Source organism: Ochotona curzoniae, unplaced genomic scaffold (assembly GCF_017591425.1).
Source record: "Ochotona curzoniae isolate NIBS_2020 unplaced genomic scaffold, NIBS_Ocur_1.0 contig_1274, whole genome shotgun sequence".
Classification (NCBI taxonomy): Eukaryota; Metazoa; Chordata; class Mammalia; order Lagomorpha; family Ochotonidae; genus Ochotona; species Ochotona curzoniae.
This window is the reverse complement of record NW_024465023.1, coordinates 3,698,225-3,721,246: the sequence shown is the minus strand read 5'-3', so window position 1 is coordinate 3,721,246 and position 23,022 is coordinate 3,698,225. Positions and strand designations below refer to the sequence as shown.

The 23,022-nt window shown below is 44.3% G+C and overlaps 1 protein-coding gene across 1 annotated transcript in view; it reads left to right on the top strand.

The window, feature by feature from the left end:
* MAP3K15 (mitogen-activated protein kinase kinase kinase 15) overlaps positions 1-23,022 on the top strand; it is a 79,769-nt gene that overhangs the window by 19,851 nt on the left and 36,896 nt on the right. The window contains exons 4-8 of the mRNA XM_041002608.1: positions 2,633-2,826; positions 5,843-6,011; positions 7,890-7,996; positions 19,397-19,567; positions 22,904-23,016. Of these exons, the coding sequence (XP_040858542.1) occupies positions 2,633-2,826; positions 5,843-6,011; positions 7,890-7,996; positions 19,397-19,567; positions 22,904-23,016 (754 nt within the window). The remainder of the gene's footprint in view (positions 1-2,632; positions 2,827-5,842; positions 6,012-7,889; positions 7,997-19,396; positions 19,568-22,903; positions 23,017-23,022) is intronic.

Sequence of the window (23,022 nt, the reverse complement as noted above, 5' to 3'; positions counted from 1 at the left end):
TAAATATAGTAACTTAAAATAGCTGATCCTGGTTCACTGTTGAACATGTGTTATGCTAATAGCTGGTTGTTTTTTTTTTTTTGAGTTAATTTGTGGTCTTGCCACCAACAAAGTTTTGAGTGTGTGCCATCATTTGAAGCTGTCAGGACCCATTGTGCCTGATGGTAAGGACAAAAGTTTTGCACTCAAGAGCCTCTGGCTCCTCTTGGAAGTTTGTGAACTGCTTTTAAAATGTAGCCCTTAGCCCACATTTCTTTGTTAGAGTGCTTGGACTTGTATGCGCTTTCTGAAAGGTTTGCTCAAAGAAATTATTTTTACCTTCTCAAGTCTCCCTCTAGCCTGTTAAACTCAATCTGCTGGTGTGGAATTCATGCATTTTCCTCATTTCTTTCTAACAGTGACTAAGGCATTTTTTCCTCTAACGACCAGCTCCTCTGACTGTGGGGAAGCCTTTTCTACTAATTTGTCTTATTTTTTATCACTTCTCGAGATTACATACTCTCTTGTAATCTGTCTTTAAGCTTACTATTCTGTCTTCTCTAGCAACTTCCAGGGATTTTTTTCATTTTGGCTATTGTGCTTTCCAGCCCCCGCCCTCCCATTTGGTTGCTTTTTTGTGAATCTTTCTTCATCAGTATTCTCTAGTGTATTCTTTAAGTATGGTTTCCTTTCATCCTCTTAATATTTGTTTTTAATAAGTGTAAGTGGTTTTAAGTCTTCGCTATCTTCAAGACCTGGGTCCCTTCAAAGGCTTTACGTTCCCCTTTGTGAAAGCTGCGGAGGGTGGTCCTAGTGCTTGGACCCCTGCTCCATCTGGGAGATCTGGAAGGAGCCCCCACCTCCTGCCTGGCCTGGTCTCAGCTGCTGAGGCCATTTCTGGAGTGATTCAGCAGTTAGAGGATCTCTGTATCTGATTTTCAGGTAAATCATTAAACACACACACACACACACACACACACACACAATGAAATTCACTTTCCTGTCCACGAATGAAGTGTTGTTGGCCCACAGTCATGCTCACGTTTCTGGACTCTGGCTGCTTTCCTTCTGTAGCAGCAGTAGGAAACAGCTGTAGCAGAGACTTTTCCAGAACGAATTTGCTGACCCAAAATATGTTTTAAGAGAGCAGCCTTAACAACATACAGTGGTCTCCAAACCTTGTCCCAGCAGGGCTGTGGCTGCCCAACAAGATGCAGAAAATGGCTTCAGGATAGGCCCAGCGTGGTAGCCTAGAGGCTAAAGTTCTCCTCTGGATGTGCTGTTGAGTTGGCCACAGGTTCTATTCCCGGCTGCCTCACCTCCCAAAAAAATCCAGCTCCCTGCTCGTGAGAGTCGAGGATGGCCTGAAGCCTTGGGCCCCTGCCCCCGTGTGGGAGACCCAGCAGAAGCTTGTGGCTTTGGATCAGCTCAGCTCCGGCTGTTGTGGCCAGTTGCGGAGTAGGCTAACAGAGGGAGGCTTTTTCTGTCTCTTCTCTCTGTAAACCTAATGTTCCAGTAAAAATGAATAAATCTTGTAAAAATTGTTTCAGGGCAATTGTTTATAGTTTAAGGTAGAAATAAGAATGTTGCTTGTCTTTGTAAAGGAAACAAAATTCAGTCAAGGAAAATTTCTTGAAAAATGAATGGGTTTCCATGTGTGTACTGAAGCTAGCTACGGCATGTGTGTAGCTGTGGCCATCCAAGCCACATTTTGTTGATCTGAGATTGTAGTGTTCAGTCAGTGTAGCTCTCTAGTTAATGGATTTCTATTTGGTTTAGAAGAAGCCTTGTCCCTTGGTTGAGGTCCCTTTCCCAGAGAAAATGTGGATTTTAAGCGGTGCTTTAACGCTATATCTGTTCTATCAAAATAGCTGGCAAGTACATTAGTTCATTTAAAAGGGGGAGAAATCAGAAGATTTATTTCTGGAATCATATGAATTCTTCAAAATTTAGTAGATGAAAATTAAAAATATGACATTACAAGGTGCTGGTTTTTGTGCAGTGCAGACAAAAGATTGACCATGATACATGAATGCCCATTTAATATATTTTAATTCCCCAATTGTGTCAAAAATTAAGCTTTGATACAGTGTTCTCAAAAGATAATGTTTGTTTTAAAAGAGTTATAATTCAAACTGAGTATTCCATAGAGAAAAATACTGTCTCAGGTGAGTATTATTTGATGATACAATAAATTTTGTTATTTCTTAAAATTTCTGAGAGTAACTGCTTTCTAATATGTCTTTTGCAATGTAATTTTATTTGCGTTAGCCTGTAATTAAATTATCAAATAGTATGCCCTCTTGACTTACGCTGAAAGACAGGGGAAGGGCAAATCAAATTGCACTCCTTGGTTGTGAGTTCAGGTTCTATCTAGCTGAAGGGTATGCAGTACAAAGACATGATTTCTGAGGCTTAAAACTCTGAATTTTCTAATTTCTAATGAATTCTGATTTCTGAAATTCAGAGATGTAAACAGTTCAGCATTTGAAGCCAATTCATATATCTATGTGGTACAGTTTTAAAATTGAGGCTGAACAGATCAGTGGTCATGTTTCTCAGGTTATTTGTATTCAGGCATTTCTCTCCTTCTCAAAGGCCCAGGTGTGTTTCTGCATCAGTTCCCTTATAGAACCTTTTTTTTTTCTTTTAGGATTGTAGTGGGAATTATTATTTCATCCCATACATCGTGACACCATCTGGTGATTACTTCTGCTGCGAGAATGAAGTCCACGGGCAAGCTTCTGAGTACATACAGTCCAACTCGAGCACCATCCTGAGCCCACTGAGATTGCCCCTGGTGAACAAGTTGGTTGACCTCCTCAGGGACATGCATGTCACCTCATGGTAATTCCCATCAGCCACCAACAAGTCTAGCAGCCTTGCCAAAATTCCCCTTCGTCCTTTTTGAAATGGCTAATGTGCTAGGAGGATTGGGAGAATGCCAGCCAATCACCTAAAGAAGCATCTTGGAATTTGTTATTGCCCCTTGCCACCCTCTGCTCCAGACTGGGCCTCTACAGTGAGGCCAAGAGAGTAGAAGTGCAGTTAGAATTCGAAGGTCGGGCTCTCTGTCCTTGACTCTTCTCTTCCCTCATACTGTGAACTATGATATGTGACTTCCCTAGGGATGCTTTCTCATCTAGTGACTGAGCAAGTCCAGGGAGGGATTGATTTTTCATGCTTTTACCTCCAAGGCTGCATATTGCAAGATCATTTTTGAACACGATTTAAACTTTCCCCAGCTGCACAGGTTCTTAATGCCACAATAAGGTCACTGTGGCCTGAAGTCCTTCCGCCAGAAGAGCCTGCACATACGGAGTCAAGCCTCCACCATACTGACCTTGGGACAGCCTGTGACGTGCTCTTTAGAGATACGTCAGAGGTAGGGGGAGGGACGCTTCCCCCCCCCTCCCCCCCGCCAGAGGCTTGCTCTGGGATCCTGGCCTAGGTGGTTCCTAACTATGAGACCTTACTCAGGTCAGGCCACCCGTGAGCCCTCGTGCTCAGGGGACCATACCTTCAGATGTGCTTGTTCAGAAAGCCAAAGGTCAAGCCCTGTTCTTAGCCAGAGGATCCTGTTTCTTTTCAGTCACCCTCAAGGATCTATTCTTGTAAGTTGTGTCACAAGGAAAATGATTTGTCAGTCTAGAACAAATGAAAATTCAAAGCCCTGGCAACACTGTCTTGTAATGTGACATGAGGGGCCTCACGTCAGTCCTGGGCTCAGATCGTGGTGTGAGGTGTACACTTGATGGTGGTCACCGACTTTACCCATCACCTCCGCTCTAGATGCAGACTTTCTTCTCGTGGCTTCCATGGGGAAAGTCAGCTAGTGCATGACCACATGGCAACAAAGAGAGCCAAATGGGATGGACATTGGTGACGTATTCCCAGTGGCCCATCTTATCAAGCACTGTCTTAACGCAAGGTAACTGTTGTAGTGAAATTGAGGACAGAAAGCTCTCCAGCTGTCTTATTTTCATGTGTGACAGGATGCTCAGGTATCTCAAGTCTGCTTGATGAGTCAGGTTTATGCAAGGAGTCTTTGTTTCTCATTCAGTGCATGCATGTATCTATCAGCTGGGAAAGAAAGTCCAACTCTTTTGATCTGGTTTACTTTCAGAGAGCTTGAAATGTCTGTTCGTTGCTTCTATGCATATGAACTTGGCAGGTCCTTGGCAAAGGCTAGTGAGATGGCAAATGGTACTTAGGGCTTAAAAAATGTGAAAGGAATTGTTGGTAAGTTGTGGTTTTTCTTTTTTAGCTCAAGTGATAACACTCATGGATTCCTAACATCTATTGCTAAAGTACTGAAGACAGTTCCAAGTCCACACTGATTAGGAATATCTACACTGGTTACCAGAGGCTACATGTTTCATTCATATCTGACATCTCCAAGTCATACTTGAGTCATTGTTTTATTTGTGGTGAAACCACTGTCCTTATTAGGTGCCCTGATTTACTCAAACTATTTTTTCAGAATTAGTCTTGAAAACAAGACTGAAGTAAAACTTTTCAACTTGTCATGATAAAGTAATAACACTAAAATAGCTTTTGATGCCTTTATAATCTACTGAAACGGTGATGACTGTCACCTAATTTAATGACTCATTATTTGGTTAATGACGGACTTTTAAACACAGTCAGCTGCCTCGTGCATCATTGAGTGTAATAGCAGTTGACTACTAAGGAAACCAGAAAATGAAAGCAATGCATTGAGATTTCTGTATCTGAACCTTGACTTTGGGACATTTCATTCTTTAAATGTTAATTGAGGCCATGTTAAGAATGTTGAACCAGCCTATCTATTGCATGCACATTAATTTGGCCTAGTGTTACCATTATTAAAACTAAGTGCCATTTTTTAATTCAGCCCATGTGTTTTTTTTTTTTTTATTTTCTGGAGATTATTACGAAATTTTGCTTATTCTGGATTAATAAACAGCCTGATTTCACTCTACACTTGCAGACTTCAGCTTCTTAATGAGTAGACAGCATTACTGGTTGGCACGGCACCATCTCCATTACAAAAGCATTTGGAAAATCGACAAGATATTTAGATCGGTTGATAGTCATTGCAAGCTGACCTTTGTACTCCAAATTAGATGGTTCTTCAAGATTTTACACCAGTTGGCAGATGGCAACCGTGAGACTTTGGAAGGTTGTGATGGCATTCCCTCGTGGGCCTCAGCTGCCCTGAGTGCTTTAGACTAGTCGTTATGGCCACATGAAGGATGTTTTGTTTTCCCTTAGAGAGGCATTCATTCTCATCGGCAAGGACATGGAGAGCGAAGGGTGCAAGCTGAGGTTGTCCGTAAGCTTCCCAGGCTGGCTCCTCTGTGTCCTCCAAGACACGGCTTGGTTCCAACTCTCAGCTGAGGAAAGCTTTGTGACTGCTGAGGACACCTGATGGAGAAATTCATTCTAAAGATGTTTTCATCTATGTTTCAAGGCTTCTGAAGTTCTGTTTGTTTTGGGGATGATCTGTCATTATCAGAGCAAGTGAATATTCAAGGACTATACCTGTACTACCCTATCTCTGAAAGTACTGGAGGAAGTGGGACTGGCTTGAACGGCAAGCCCTGCAGGTTACCTGAATATAAGTGAAGTCAAGTTGGAAGGTCTTTTTTAAATTGTAAGGAACTGCTTTTTAGTTGTTTCCCAGTTGGTTTCTGCAAACTATGGATCTGAATCATATTTGGAAGTGTTTACTGTTTGTTGGTTCAAGGAGGTTTAGGTCCAGGCTGAGGTCCCCATGTACTGGCCTAAGTCATGTCAGTGAGGGCTACCTTGGGGTATGTAAAGAAAGGTCCCATATGCATGGAGGTGTGACTGGAGGTCTTCCTGTTTCCTTCTCTAGTGCTTACTATAGAAACGCCTTGTTAAATGGCATCCTGAAAGCCAGACAGAAGTACCAGGGGATTGAGCTGGCGAATGAACTGGCTCGGATCAGGCTCCGCATGTATCACACTGAGTTTCTGACCTCTGACATCGTCATCAATCTACTCCTCTCCTACAGTGACATCCAGGTATGAAATAGACCTCACTAATGCTGCCATAGGCCGGCTTGTTCCTTGACACAAAACACTGTTCCAATGCAGAACTCGCACGAGGTGCATAGTGGAGTAGCTGTGTTACAGATTGGTGTGTGGCAAACTCATAGGTCATCCAGCTTACCTATTGCTGAGAAATCTTGGAGACAGTTTTGTCCTATCAAGGCTTGTGTGCTCACTCTAAGAGATCTGGTTTATAGGACTGCTTAGAATAAGGATCTGAGAATGTACTGTAAATGCATGCTATGCTAGGCTTATTGCAAGCCTTTTTGCCAGCCCTGAGTGTCTCTCTGCTCTAAGCAACTCCAGGAGGTATGTATGCTTTGGTTATCCCCTTCTGTTACAAAGGAGGCAACTGAGGCCCGCAACAGTTAAGTCATTTGCCAAAGTTCACTCTTCAGTGACTAAGAGAGCCAGAAGTTTCCAATGTGTACCCAAGACCCAAGGAGTGCAGCTGATTGTAACACAGCTATCAGGAGATGCTGCAGAGTTGGAGTAGAATGTGGTATCATTAAGGCCATGAAACATTTCATCCCTCCAAGTTAATGCTGTTGAATCACTGTTAAGAGTGCCTAGCCTCCCTTCCATTTGGAGGAACACTAGATAATGTACCTCCTTACTTGTAGAATTCTACAAAATCAGGCTGAAGGCTACTGGCTTTAAATCTGAGTAATGGATGTATCCATGTGTGCCTGCACCAAGAACAGAGTCAACCACTTAGGGCTTCATGCCCCAAGTGACAGATGTATTCATTGACTAGAGTAGCAGGTGCTCTTAAAGATGCTAATGGTTAAATCATATCCCTGGGAAAAGAGGGTAGAAGTGGCATTTTTTTTTTAAGATTTATTTTTATTGCAAAGTCAGATAGACAGAAGGAGAGACAGATAGGAAGATCTTCTCTCTGCTGATTCACTCCCCAAGTGGCTGGAACTGAGCCAATCTGAAGCCAAGAGCCTGGAGCCTCCCCCAGGTCTCCCACACAGGTGCAGGGTCCCAAGGCTTTGGACCGTCCTCGACTGCTTTCCCAGGCCACACGCAGGGAGCTGGATGGGAAGCAGGGTTGCTGAGATTAGAACCGGTGCCCATATGAGTTGCTGGTGCGTGTGAGGCAAGGACTTTAGCAGCTAGGCTATCACGCTGGGCCCAGGAGTGGTCTTTCTTAATGTCTGTCTTCCCTTGAGCTGCTGGTTTCCCTCTGTCTTTGCCTTCATGCATTCCTTCTTTTCATAGCCCTGTTGTGGGTGGGACTTCTGGGTTCAAAGGTGAACCAGGAGATTGCCGGGATATGCTGCCTTCCATTTCCTGGGACAGCAGCAAGGGACAGACCACAGGACAGGCACAGGCTTTCAGCAGGAAGCCCTGCTCTGTTGACTGGCTCCCTAGTGATTTATTTTATCGATTCTGGTGAAAGTTGACTGGTCCCAATTATGAACGTGGCTGAAAGGGTCATAAGCAGTGCTGTTAAGAGGGGCCCCAGCTAAGACAGGCCTTCTCCATGGGCTGTTGACCTTGGGTTTTCTTATACATCTGCTTCCAGCTGAATTTCACACACAGCTCTGCCTGTGATGGATGATTGGGCCTGGATGGTGGGCTCCTGTCCTGTCTTGCCTTTGGAGTGAACCCTTCTGCCATCATCTCTCTGTGCCTTTTGATTCCTCCTCTGTCCTCTCACTCATCCATCCTGTTTTCTGATCTTGATTCTTCTGAAGGATGAGAGTCCCTTCCCCACACGACCACTGTGAAGAAGCCCCTCTGTCTTGATGTGATAAGGCTCCCTCATGCTCGTAATTATTCTGAACTCTTGGCAGAGAGTTAAGTTTCTCCTTTTCTCACTTTGGAACCTCTTTCCAACAGCACTACGATGCAATGGTGAAGCTGGTAGAGACGCTGGAGCTACTGCCCACGTGTGATTTGACCGATCAACATCTTATTCACTTCCACTATGCATTTGCTCTAAATAGGTAAGGATGACTGTTTCTGTACAGGGTTTTGACACAAGTTGCCTGTTGGAATTCTGCCGCCTTTTGTTCAGCAATCAAATGTACCCCAGTCCATTTGCTCAGGATGAGGAGCAAAGCATGATCTTTATCTTCACTTGACTGGAGGACTAGCTATGATCAGGTACTTACAGAAATCCAAATAGGATGGTAAGTCACTTACTTGAAGATTGGTCCAAGGTGGTCTGCAAATGAAGAGCAAAGGGAGGAAATCATTTCTCTCAAAGGGTCTTTGAAGTAGCTTTCCTTGGGTCTTGTCAGTTGGGTTGTAAAGAATTAGTAAAAGTTTCATGGACAAAACAGAGTGGGGAATGGTGGTGAAAAAAACATTTCATTTGGCCAGACTAGAGCGTGAGTATATTCATGTGTAAGGTGTATTTGGGGAATGTCTAGTTCAATTGAAACATGAAACATGGTGAAGCAGGTGCAGGTGTTGAAGCTGAGTGCAGGGGGTGGGATTGTGCCTTAAAAGGACATGGTATACTGCATAAGGAGTTGGTAACATCTTGTAGATGGTGATGGGCTAGTGTTAACCAACAGGATTAGTACTGTGTGATAGGAAATGAGGATGTTTTCTTTATGTAATTAGAATAGTCTGATATTGAGGATTGAAATTTCAGGGCAGTAAGGAACGCATCAAACTTGGAAATCCCTTCTGGAGATCACAGGTGTCAAAGCTTAAGGGCTAGTGACACTAGCTAAGATGCTAGAACAAAGAGATCTTGGATGCAATGCTTTTGAGTAAGATTGGAATTTGAGTTTCGAGATGCATGCCCCCCCACCAGATGGTGCAGTGTAGCTCTGGGAATTATATAGGGACTGTGCAGGCAGCTCTTGCACTGTAGAAACGTGTCCTTATCTCACAGCTGAAGTTAGGTGGCGAGGAAACCCAAGAACATAGATACAGTTTATACATGCTTCACATCCCATTGGTGAGAGCTCAGTCACATGGAAGGGGAAGCTGGGACCTACAGGCCGTGGTTGGATGGACATGTCTCCATTCCAAACTTGGCTGTTATGGAGGAGTTTGCCGCAGTCAACCTTAACAAATCTCAGTTGTGTCAATGTGTGGGTGCTCTAGTAGGAGGATAGAAGCAGTGTTGGGTGGATACCATGAGAAACAGGTCCGGATATACTCCCTGGGGAGTGTGGCATCTGCCTGATCTGGGTGTTCATAGTGTTGAATCATACAGCAGGCCACTGTGAGTGTATCCTTCAGTGTCCCGAGAGCCAGAGTTCTGACACCTCCAAGTCACCTTCCATGCCCAGTGTCATCTTCAGGGAATGAAAAAGGGAAGGTTGAGGCTGAGCTGAGAGAAGTCAGGAGTCGAGTTTCTCAGTTTGAGGCTCCACTTTGCTTCACGAGCTGAATTAGGTGACAGAGTATGGCCCTGCCACTGGTCACATCCACAAACAGGAGCCCATGGCCTTGGAGGCTCATATTATGCGACTGTCTTCTATGGAGCTAAAATTTGAAGTGAATGAAATGAACCATTTGTGTCTGATTGGATGGGTTTGATTAATGGATGTACATGTGCCAACAATGCCCCCATCCAAACAGAACCTTTCAGTTCCTCTAGAAGTTCCCATGTTCCCCAGGGCAGGTGGTCCTCCCCGCTCTGCAGGGAAGCAGGATTGGGACGAACTCTGCCCCTGTAGAGGAGTTTTGCTTGTCTCTGATCTTCACAAATGGCATCATGCAGTCTGCATTCATTTGTGCCTGGCAGCCTTCATTAAGCATGGTGTTCCTGAGATTCGTTTAGGCTTTTACATGTGCTAGTAGAACTGCTCATTCTTGCTATGCTAGATCATCCCATTGCGTGGATGTGCCAGAGTCGATTCCCTTTACCGATTGTGGATGCTTGGGTTGCTTTTGTGTGAGAATACTAAGCATAGTGATGCTGTATGCATCTATAGGCACATTTCTTTTGGGAACACAGCCTGTGTAAGTGGTCAGCATTGGAAAATAATAATATTTTTGAACCATGGTCTCTAGAAAAATATTCCTGCTGTGTCACTGGTGCCTTTTAAATTTCACCTCTCCAGTCAGGGAAGGGTTAAGGTCAGTCTTTGCTAACCCTGAAAAAAGTCTGTTATCTCTGTTTCCCTGAAATGGCAAGTCCCACATAGGATGCCTGCACTGCAGGCTGCAGCTGTAGTTGCTGTGTCTCAGTGCCAGCCCCAGTGCCTTTCTCTTGATGGTTCTTCGCCTCCAAGTTTGTCCCCTGTAAGACAGTGGCTGTGTTACAGCCCAGGTCCTGAGTGCCGAGAAACTCGTATCCAGCTAAAAAAAAAAGGATTTTTTAAAAAAAGATTTTTAAAAAAATTTTTGTTGCAAAGTCAGATATACAGAGAGGAGGAGAGACAAGAAGATCTTTTGTTTGATGATTCACTCCCCAAGAAACTGCAACGGCTAGTACTGTGCTGATCCAAAGCCAGGAGCCAGGAATTACCTCAGGTCTCCCACATGGGTGCAGGGTCCCAAGGCCTTGGGCCGTCCTCGACTGCTTTCCCAGGCCACAAGCAGGGAGCTGGATGGGAAGTGGGGCTGCCAGGATTAGAACTGGAGCCCATATGGAATCCTGGCACGTTCAAGGCAAGGACTTTAGCTGCTAGGCCACCGCACCAGGCCCTAGAGTTTTTTATATATATATATATATAATTGCAGTATTTGCTTCATTTATGTGCACAGTTGCATTTGGAACTTTCCATTTTTGCTTCAGGTTCATCTTTGCTAGGTTTCAGTTTGTTTGCAGTACAAGGGCACTTCAGAAAGTTCATGCAAAATAGAATTGACAGATCACTCTATTTTAGTGTCAGAAGATTGAGAGCCCACATATAATTTTGTCATAATCAACATATTCCATAAGGTTTTAGAATGCCCCTTGTGTTCATGGATTACAAAACTTAGTGCACCTAAATAAATTTCCTGTTTTCTATGACCTTGTAAAAAGCATACCCATGGGGTTTTTTATGATATGTAATATGGATGAAGGAGAGGGAAAAATAGTGATGGACAAAGGATGAGTTTTTATTGCGTTCCAGTTGATGTTTTGCTGATAAGTTACTGCAGGCTTGCGATGCTGAGTGATGTCTGGCCTGTGATGGCAAGGGCGCCCTGTTCATGAAAATGCCGGCTTCTGCCAGTGCAGCTTCTGATGATCAGAGCGACTTCAGTTCCACTGAGCAGCTAAAGCACTACCTCCCGGTGGCCTTAGACTTCTTTAGGGACATGTTGGATTTGCTGTTGCCTTGGCAGACAGGAGTTTATCATGGACCCTGATGCAGTCAGAATATATGGCTCAGGCATCTAGCCAGGGAGCAGGAATTATGGTTCAGATGGAAAAATAGCAGCAGCTGAGGTGCAGGAGGAGCCTGAGCATGTCCTGTCACCAGGTAAGACTGTACACGCATGTGCTGCTTCCTGTGGCTTCGAGTCAGGACCTGAACGAAGCAGGACTGCCTTCCCTGGGTTACTCAGAGCAGAGGGGCCACTGGATGGACACCGTATTGGAATGTCTGTTGTGTGCCTGGATAGCTCAGCTGGTGCTGTATTAGAATGCCTTATGTCATTCCCTAGGTAAATGCAGGGAAGCCATATACGGAGGAAGATGCTTGGTGGAGGTTAGCCATGCCGCAGGCGCTGTTAGATGACTGTGAGCAAGCCTAGTTCCTGGCCACGGGGGTTGTATGCTAGCCCCAGAACTCTGAGCGTTCACTTGAGTCTTATCCTCCATTCCCAGCCTGGCCAGTTCTCTCATGGACAGGTGGGCATGTGTCCCCAGGCAGGAGTTGTGAGCTCTCCTGTCACCATAGCGTGCAGCCTCCTTAGTGTCCACTGTCACCTCTTGACATCCTCATTAATACTTTGCCATAAACGTCCATTGCTTGTTTACCTGGTTGTCAGAAGTAGAAAAAATGACAGCTTTTGAATAGCACATTGCCTCCAAGCACCTAAAAGCATGTTGTGCAAAGGAGGAGCCATGTGTGTGCTGGTGGTGTCAGTAGGAAAGAATGGGACCTGCCAGCTCAGCAGGAATTGCGGAGTGAAGGAGGAGGGGCGACAGTGCCAAGCAGAGATCTGGGAGCACACTCCCCAATTTCAGTAGGGGTGCTGCATTGCTCGTTTTACACTAATGGTAGTAAGATGGTGGCATAAATGCTTAAACTCTGCAAAACAAACTTTAGCTTATGAAATGTTGCTTGCCAAAGGAACGACCAAAATGAGCTATAAGGTTTCACTCGAAATCATACGACCATACCTTTAGGTCCTGATATGCCATGTGTGAGGAAAGTGTCATATAGTAGCTGAATAGGGAAGGTCCTTTCATAGTATGTACTTTTCTTGTGCCAATTAACCAATTCTCGATTCATCCACTCAAGCACCTTGCATTTTTTTTTTCTGGAAAAAAAATCTATCTCCTTCTTATCAGTGGTTTTGCCAATACTGCATGTTTTCTTTTTGGAGAAATATTTTATCACAAGGCCTTAGCATTTCTATTTGTCCTTGCTTCTCCATGCTGGCCTCCTTGAACATGCAATATGTTCTTTTCCTGTCTTCTTCCCTTTTGAGTTCCCTCCTGTATGTCTGTCTGCCTTTGTGCACTGGCTGTTTTCTGTGTTGATAGAAGAACTGTATGTACCGGAAGAGAGCTCAGGAGGGGTGAATGAAGTTAATGGTAATTAAACTGTAATCACACGTGTATGTGTTGCACTTGAACTTAACACAGCAAAGTGAACTTCTCTTCAGGCTAGTTATACTGGCGTGTACTGCACTTATTTGGGCAGTGCTGCCATTATGCAGACTATGACAGTGTCACTGGAGAGAGGGCATTTTGTTTTCCTTTGAAATTACTTGAAAAGCCAGCTTGCGCATCTTCTAGGCAGTTACGGCCCTGGGGTTTGAGTGCCAGCTCCTGTGCTGAAGCGTTATAGCTATCATCTAGACATTTAACCTCTCCAGGCAGCATTAGCTTTCTCATCTGTAAAATGGGATGCTGACAGCCACCGTGTGGTAAGCACAGGATTACCATCCTTTATCCCAAGTGCTTGGGGCCAAAATTTCAGATTCCAGTATTTTTTGGAGGAGGATGGGGTGGGATTGTGGAATATTTGTTTAGACTTCCCATTGAGCGAGCCTAATCTGAAGTGTTCCATGATGCCAAGCTTCTGAGCACAGCCATGACGCACTGAAACTTTTGCATTTGGAAACATTTTGTATATCAGACTTTTGAATTCAGGATGCTCAATCTAAGCTGCTTGGTGTCTTCCTGGCATGTCTTGGTTTCTTGATTGAGACCATTGCTTTATGGGGAAGCCTAGTGGAATGTGGAAAGAGCACCTGTTTTGGGTATTTGAATTACTTACCAGCAATGTGATATTGATGAGGTAATGAAACCCCAGCCTTGAGGTATCCCATCTACCTAGAGTGAAGATTAAGAAGGGCCATATACAGATGGGGCTGCGCAGCACCTGGGTGCTAGAAGACAGTTCCTAAAACTTAGGTCTTTCCTCCATGCAACCACCATTTACACTCCTTAATGCAAATCGGGAGAAAACTAAAAAGACTGCAGAGAGAGGTGCCAGCAGTTTAGTGACTTTGTAAAATCTGGTTGTGTAGCATAGATAAGAAAAACTGCTTCTGATTTAGCTAAAAAAAGTTACCCATAGCTCATAACCAACCACCTGTTGCTTCTCCAGGGGGCATTTAGCTTCATAATGGTTTGAGAAAGATTTCAAGACCACTCTGCTGTTAACATAACAAACACAAATCACGACAACATGAACCAGAATGCTGTGAAACAATGATAATGAGAGAGAGGTTTTAAGAGTTAAATAAGAATATCATAAGTAGATTTTTGCATAGCACCTGGTGTGGAGAAACTGCCGAATAATTATTAATGGTCCTTCTTTTTCCTAGAAGAGAATCTCAAGTATTCAGTGATAAAGAACTGGAAACAGAACTATGGCCAATTTTTGTGTTTTGCTAACAAAATCTAATACGAAAGGAATTCAGACTAATAGTAGTTAAAATAAAAATGTGATAGGAGTTTTAAGAAGAAACTTGTTTTTGTTGTTGTTGTTGTTTTTACCTTACCTGACAAAAGATTCTCCACCAGTGCTATTTAAGAGCAGTTTATGTGTTTTTCTTAACACATTATTTTCTGAAGAAGGAATACTTACGCAGTGGTTTAAGTTGTTTTCCTCCATAGCATTTATGTCAGATACAGCATTATCAAGTGAAGACACATGGACTAGGAATTTATTCGCAACAGTTTTTGACATACATTGTCGGCCATTAATTATTAACTGTTTCTGTGGAAAACCCTGACCGGGCCTCCACTTGCACTCTGAATAAATAGCACTTAGATATTCCCTGTTACTGACTCTGTACGTCCTGTTGGCCATGTTGAATCTTGGAGACCAACTGGTACTCCAGAGGGTGCAAAACCTGGAAAAGCTCCCGAAGCACACACGCTCTGCTTGAAGCTGTCAGACAGAAGCAAGCCCCAGCTCTGCTTAGGGCACACTTAGGGGGCGCTACTGTAGCCTCTGCCTCCTGCACCTTCGCATTTGTATTGAGAGACATCACGTGCGTTCATTCCTGTCACCATTGCCCTTGAAATAGAGATGCGGATCCAGGGAAAGAGGGGAGACGGCCTTTCCCATTTCCCTGGACATATTTCATCAGGGCCAACAAATTAGCTCTAGGCAGCCCCTTGGAAAAAGGTAGCTTTTATCTGAGGGTGAATGGTATTAGGAAGGTATTCTGCATCACGTTTCCCTTCAGATTCAGAGTAGCTGTGTGCCTGTGCGTGTGAGTCCTTTGGTAGTGCGTTACCACTATTATGTAGGCATGGTCAAGAGCCTACTGTCACACCGGGAGTTTGTGATGTGGGGCTTGAGAGTTGGACAGTGTGTGTTCTCTCACCCCTGCTGCTGCCCAGCGGGGTGCCTGTATGTAAGAGGCTTCTGCTTGCAGGAACGAGACACAGAGAGGCTGGGCGTGCCCGGGCTAGGCAGAGCCTTTGAGAAGCTGAGGAAGAGGCGCAGGCATGGCTGTGTGTGACCTCGCCTGCCTTCCGCTCCTCTCCTCCTCTTGGAGTGCTGACCCTGGCTCCCCACACTTGCTCCCAGTGTGAAGAGCAGCAGTCTGTTCTCATCTGTGCATGCGTGCACCCACACTCTGCTCTCTGCCAGCTCTCCTCCTTCCTTACCTGACTCTGTCGAGCCTCTCATGTCTGCTTCCAACGGGCCTTCTTTGAGACAGGTGGTGATTTCAAAGAATCCTGAGTCTGGAAACTGTATTCCTATGACTCATTCCCTTCCTGCTTGCTGTTTTCCTTTAGAGCTCATATATTTTGTTTACTTGCTTAATACTTTGCATCAGTCCATTAACAGCCTGAAGTGGGGCCAGGCACATGGTATTCCCTAGATTATTAAATACCCAATACTTGGTAGCATTACGCCACCCACATGGTGAGTGCTCAGTAAATGTTTGGGCTAATGAATGAATGAATGAATGAATGAATGAATAATAACTGGTGTTGAGGCAGAAGAGGTCCATCAGTGAGTGCTATCAGTCAGTCAGTTTAAGGGCTTGGTAGTAGAAGGCAAATCTGTTGGGGTTTCGTTATTGATAGGTAAGTAAGTCTATGCTTAACTGTATCAAGGTCATGCATATGCATAAAATGTAATTGCTGGTATCTGAAGATAATGGTTGAAGTAAGGCATGGCCCAGAGCAAGGAATTCGTAACAATGGAGGGCTATATAGGGAAGGTCAGGGTCAACAGTGATGGTGAGAATCGTAATGTGGGATCCCAAAGGTCTGCTGAACCGGCAGCTTTGGCACAAACCTGGGGGAGTGGGTCTTCGCAGCAGGGTCCCATTATCTGAGCCTGTCGCAATGGAAGGGCATTTGCATTCACACAGCAGTCCCATGTGGCTGGCGTTTGGATAGGCAATGTCTTGTTCAGGTGTTTGGTGATCCAGACTGTTATCTCCCGGCTACTTAGATGTCTTTTTCAGCCAGATGATAAGAAAAGGAAGATCATGGTGAGTTCCAAGGGAGCTTTTGCATATTTAGTCACAGCATTATTGAGACACAATTGATATTACCATACAGTTCATTCAATTTAAATGTACAAGTCAGTAAAATATACATATATACACAAATCCGTGATTTTATCATATTCACGATGATCACCACAGTCAAATTTAGAACGTTATAATCTCCCCCCAGAAAAAAACTCCATATGTGTACTAGCCATCCTTTTTCCAGTTTCCTCCAGATCCCTCCATCTATAAGCAACCACTAATCCATTGTAAAAACCCATTAGTACTTTGTCCCTTGTCCCTCACTTTGCTGCCTAGACCTAAGAATCCACAAGTCTGTGTTACTATGGCATTGCGTCTTTTGGATTTTGTATCAGTGGATCCTATGACACGTTCTTTTGCACTTGACTTTTCTCAAGTTAATGTAGTGTTGTAAATAGTAAACCACATTGTAGTATGCAGCACTATTTCATGCTTTATTATTGCTGAATAACATGTCGATGGATGTGTAGACTGTATTTTACTTATTGGTTTATCGACTGAAGGAAACCCGAGTGGTCTGTCTGTTTTGACTGTGCCAGGGAGGTTTGTATCAGGCTGATCAGGAAGTGATGTTCATTACTTCTTCACACGTTTGATTGGTGCAAATTCAGTTTCACAGTCCAGTTGTAACTGCAGGGGAAGTTGGGAAATGTGGTCTGGCCGAGTACCCAGGGAGAAAGAGAAATGGACTTTGATGAGCCTGTCACAGCTCTCAGATGAGTTGAACTGGCCCTGTCAATGTGGAGATTCTTGATCTCTTGTCACAGAGAAGGTAAGATGGTTTAAGCTGAAGAACAATTTTTGATAGATGACTCAAGGTGTAAGCACAGGGGTCTGAGGAGCCCCATTGCTTGTTCATGCTTAGGGCTGACTTAGGAGAAAGATTTAGTAGACCTGTGTCTCCTACTCTAAGAGATTTCTTTAGCAGACACACACTTTGGCAAAGGTGGCCAAGTGGATGGAGGTGGATGTGAGTGGCACAGGATTCCTGGGGTGGCCTGGGCACTCACAGCAGCGCTTTGAGGAAGACAGAAGGGCACTCCACTTGTAGGTGGAGAGCTGAGGCAAAGAAGGGCTCAGTGGCTTATTGAGAATTCAGGTGTGTGGGAAACAGTGTGACAGGAGCAGACTGTAATTCACTGATTCTCAGTCCAATGTTTATTTTATTCTGTGATTTTCATTGTGTAAATAAAAAATGGTTACATATTGTTAGGAAAATCTGGGGGAAAAGCCCCACTTAAATCAACTGTGCCTCCTTAACTGTATTCTCGGATTGCGCTCGTATTCCAGAAGGGACTTCTAATGTCAGTTTGGTGTGGATCCTGTGATCCTGCTCAGTTGCACATTGATTTTGGCAGACAGATATGAAGGTCTTACCATGTGCCAGATCCTATCTTGAATGCTGGCACACCACAGTAAACTGACAAGGCAAGAAAAACATGCCTTGTTGGGGTGTGTGTTCTAAAGGAAAAGAGAGACCATCAAAAATCAACAGAATTGTTGGGATAGGGCTACTAGGAATAACAGACCAGTAGGATGGCAAAGTTGGAATTTTGAGTTTGGTGTTCAGAAAAGATTTCATTTGGCAGTGGCATGAGAAAAGTTTCAGAACAAGGTGAGGGAAGATACCATGTCAGTGAATGGTAGAACATTCCACCCTGAGGGATTGGCATGTACAACAGCTAGGAGGCTTACACAGCTTGGGCAAGGGAGGTGAAGGGTAAAGGCTGAGGTGAATGGCCAGGGATAAGGTTAGAACAAGAACTAGAAGCTGGATCTTGTAGAGCCTTGTGGACCATGAAAGTAAGTGGTGTGTGTTTTTAGATGAGAGCCCCTGGAGAGCTTTGTGTTAGAGGAATGACATGTCCTTACTCTCTTGGTGACAGCATCATCCTGATTCCTACATGAATAGATTGTGGGAGAGATAAGGGGTATAAGGAGGAATTTGGATCAGGGTGTTCATTGTGAGAGTCATGAGGAACCAGGCCAATTTTGGAACTGGTTGGAAATGAAATTCACCAACATCTAACTGATTGAGTAAGGGATGTTGGGAGGAGTCATGTAGGGGAAGTCTTGTGTAAGTTCAAGGTTCTGGTCTGAATAACTGGACTGGCCATTAAGCAAAAGGGGAAGATGGGATAAGAACAAGCTTTGGTGGAGTGATCAGGACTGATGTTTCAATGTGTTAAATTAGATGTGAAAAAAGACAGTTGGAGAGGTGTGTGCTGAAGATAAGGAAGTCATCAGAATATCGATGACAGCATCCAGTGCTATGGTTTTTCAAATTGTGAAAGGATCTCACGTAGCCAGTAGTCCAGAGGAAGAAATGTGAGGGTTGTGCCTAGGGACACTGCAGTGCTTAAAGATCAGAGAGATGACAACCAGAAAGGTAGGAGGGAAACCAGGCGAGCAGAGTGTCCTGCCAATCAGATGAACATAGTCCAAGGGGAAAAGGAATGCCTGTGTCAGGTGCATGCATAGCTCAAACACGTGTTTATAGGATTAGGGCTGAGAATTCTTCAATGGGCAGTGAGGCGACCTACTGAATTGGAGTGCATAAGATAAGCTGCATGATGTCTAGATTCATTCTGCAGATTCAGATTTAAGTGATCTGGTGTGCAGCTCACAGATTAAAGCTCACAGATGATTTTACTATACAACCAGTATTCAGTCCCACTATCAGAGTTTCCTTCTCTTTATTATGTGTGCAAGAGAGTTTTTCTGTCTGCTGGTGCACTCCCCAAATGGCTGTGACAGTAACCCTGGGCCAGGTTGGAGCAAGGAGCTGGAAATTCCACCTAGGTCTCTCACAGGAGTTAAGAGGGGCCCAACCACTTTGGCCATTCTTTGCTGCTTTCCAAGGTTCATTAGCATGGAACTGCAAGGGAAGTTGAGCAGCCAGGACTTGAACCAGCACTCATAGGATGCCAATGTCCCAGGTAGCAGCTTAAGTTGATGTGCCACAACACCAGCCCCCAGTTGATATGACTGTGAAGTCTTTTAATATTTATTGGTTTCCTCTAGTCTGATTTTTTCACCATATGATTCATTTGTTACAGAATCATTTAGGGAGTGAATATAGTTGTGTGAGGTTGACTGGTGTGTAACTTAATGAGTTGTTAAATTCAAAGTTGAGAAATTAAATGTTGAGGCTTGTGCTCCTGCTGCAGGACAGCGACATTCGGCTCAGTGATTGGGCGGAGCGAGTCTGCACACACTCCTCTATCTGGCCTCAGATGTCCTAATCTGAACCCTGTGTCTTTCAGGAGAAACGAAATAGGAGACCAGGTGAAGGCTCTTCATGTGATCCTGCAGGTTCTGCAGAGCTGCGAGTACCCGGCCCCTGAGATGTTGTGCCTCTGTGGGAGGATCTACAAGGACATCTTCTTGGATTCGAACTGCAGTGACGTCCACAGCCGAGACTGCGCCATTGAATGGTAACCCTTTTGCCCTAATGAAGAGCATACTACCATCTAGGTGGTGTCTTCCCAGGACTCATTTGTTTATTTAGTATAGGTTTGTTGAGGGCTTATGGTGGCGAGGATGGATCCAACAGACGGAACTCCTTGTCTTTAGGTGTGTAGCATTGCTGGTCAGGGAAGTCAGACAAATCACTAAAGCAGATGGTGAGGGCTAGGGGCAGCTGTTAACCAAGGACTAAGAAAGGAGGACTGCAGAGAGCAGTCTACAGCTTTAAATAAGGTGGCCCTAAAGAAGGTCAGTGAGGGAGTTAGCCTTGGAGATGACTGTTGTGAGTTGAGGCAGAGGGATGGCAAGAGTAATGGCTGTGCTAGGGAGAAAAGCCAGGCACGCTGACAAGTAAGCCAGGGCAGGCAGCATGCTGTGAGACAGGAAAATGAATCTGACTTGGAGTGGAATGGAGCAGCCTGGAACGTTCCAGGCAGAAGGCTGACAAGGTATGATACATATTTTAACAGGAGTACTCTTGCTGTTGCACAAAGAATTCACTTCAGTGGTGTACCAGCTATGACTTGCTGCGTAACAATCCCAAAATGTAGGGCCCTCAAACCACAATAGATGGCACATGCTTTGGTGTGCTTGCCAGACTACTTTATCAGGGAAGGGCGGAAGCTCCAGCATGAGCACCTGCCCATTTGGCAGCTGGTCTGACTGTCGGAGGCAGCCCTCAGGTCTCCACTATGCGCTTTTAATGCTCATACACCAGCTCTTTTATTTGGCAGGGACCATTCCAAGAGAGTAAAGGTGTGTTCTCAGGAGCTTGCGCAAGGTCACTCCTGCCATGTGCCGACGGTCAAAGCAAATCCTATGGCTTCCTAAATTCACAGGGATGGGAGCAGTAGCACAAGTGCACTGAAAAGAGGCTTTCATACTGGGATGGAAGGAGTTTGTGGTCATTAAGCAGTCCACCTGAAGGGCAAGGGCAGTACTGTCACTGCTTGGCATCCGTACAGGATGGGTTCCAGGACTTGCCGTGGACACCGCAATCCATGGGTGCATCAATTTGTTTTGTTTTGTTTTGTTTTTGTGCCAGGGATTCCCCCTTCCAAATCACTGGTTTTAGGAAATGCCAATCACATTTTTAGCTATCTTCATGCCAAAGTGTCCAGGGTCACACTCTGATCTGTCTTCTGTGAGCTCTTCTAGACTTGGAGCTTTGTGGTTTTGGGATATGTAAAATGTGTCTGTGCTAATTTGGTGTATGTCATGGTTCATTCGTTCTTGTGATTTAATCCACACTATAGCCTGATGCACCTTGTGGTAGACAGATGTCGCTAATGTTAGAGCCATGTTCCCTCTATGGTGGCCAGGAATTCCATTTCCCAGCTGGCAGATTGCTGCCTACAGCTCCTTCAGGAAAGTCCTAGGTGTTTTGATTCATCCACCTGAGAAGGTAGCAGCAGGTGGCACAGCTGCTAAATGTTACTCAGTCTTTTGAGAAGGGTGTGTTGGTTCCCAGTAAGACCTTGGAGATCATTTAACCATCAAGTACAGAGATGGAGCATGTTCAGGGAGATGGGGAGCTAGTTCAAGGTCATAGGGAGGTCTTATGGCCCATCTGGAATTGCAGTTCATATCTTCTCCCAAGCTGAACATGTTCAACTTGAGAAGTTACCCTTTAGGTGCTTTCATGATATAACTTTATGTGGCAAAAGAAAATGGAAAACCAGAAAAACAGGGAATTTAAAATTCCTGAAACATGCAAAAAGAAAATGTTGACTGGAGTTGGAGGGCTTTTCTTTGTATCCTCTGGGGCACCTGAGAGTATTTATATTATCTTCAGAGTAATTTATAAACACCCTGTACATTGTTTTAGGGGTGCAGAAGTAGACAGAGAAGGGGAGTTCCAGTGCTCTGGTTCACTTTCCAAAAGTCCTCAGTGACCTCCTGGATCAAAGCCATGAACCTGGGACTCATCCAGGTCTCCCATGGGCGTGGTGGGAGCCCAGTCATTTAAGCCCTCACCTCTACCTCCCAGGCGCTGGGGAGGAAGCTGGAATTAGGGAACAAGAGCATCTTACAAAGAACCTCTGTTTACCTAAATCTGTCTTTGGAAATTAACTTAACATTTTGCTGTTGTTGACTTCTCATTTCACGAATGATAAAATTATTCCTGGTTTGTAAGTGCTTGGTGTGAACTGTGTCACTTAAGACATTTCTCTGTCACTACTCCATTGATGGAGCTGTTTTTTTTTTTTTCCTCATCACGATAGTTATCCTTGATTATAGAAGAGGAAAAATGTAATTATTTTCCAGAATTGAAATGTGTAGAAAAGAATGGAGAATGAAAATGGCACTCTCCCTTCCTGGCATAACACTGATACTCCAGCCTTGTATCTACCCCTTTCTCCCAGTGCAGCAGCCCCCTCGCCTCCTGTCCACCTGCATGGTTCTAGCAGTACTGCTTCATGTGCGGGAAGGGCGGATCCCATGTTGCCATCTCCGCAAATGAATGAGTTGCAGAGAAACAGCCTGTGGTTGATGTCACTTCTACCTAATAGAAAACATTGACTACAAAACTTGTCTCAATTAAATCAATGTGTAACATCAAATTGTGGTTGCCTTTGGGAGATAGGATTATAATAGATTTTAAATTTCCTGTGTATACTTTAGTGTGTTTCCCCTATTTTATGTGGTTAATTATGACTTTTCTAAGAAAAATATATACATTATGAAAAAACCTTAAAAGTCACTAGCGAAAGTTACAGTGTTACTTTTATGGTATTTTTAATTTTTTAAGATTTATTTTTATTGGAAAGGCAGATTTTACAGATGGAGGGAGAAAAAGATCTTTTTATCTGTTAGTTCACTCTCCAAATGACCACAATGGCTGGAGCTGAGCTGATCTGAAGCCAGGAACCTCTTTCAGGTCTCCCATGCGGTGCAGGGTCCTAAGGCTTTGGACTGTCCTTGACTGCTTTGCCAGGCTACAAGCAGGGGAAGTGGAGCAACCAGGATGCGAACCATTACCCGTGTGGGACTAAGAGCATGCAAGACGAGGATTTTAGCTATTAGGCTACCGTGTCCAGGAAGGAAAGTGGAGCAGCTGGGACATACCCTGGCACCTGTGTGAAATCCAAGTGCTTGCGAGAGGAGGATCAGTTAATTGAGCCTTCCCACTGAGCCCCTATGACATTTTTAAGAAAATGTTTTCAAGATCAGGGGAGGAAGTCTGGAAAAAAGGAGCAGTAAGGATTTTCCTGTGTAGATTGGTTTGTTTTGTACCTCTTATGTGCATACATTTTGTGCTAATGTAAGTTGATTACAATAATAATTTGATTCTGTAATTATAGGTATCGCAGAGGGTTTGTGCTCCAGCCATCTCTTTATTCTGGAATTAACCTTGCAATTTTGCTGATGGTTGCTGGCCACAGATTTGAAACTTCCATAGAACTAAGGAAAATAGGTAACC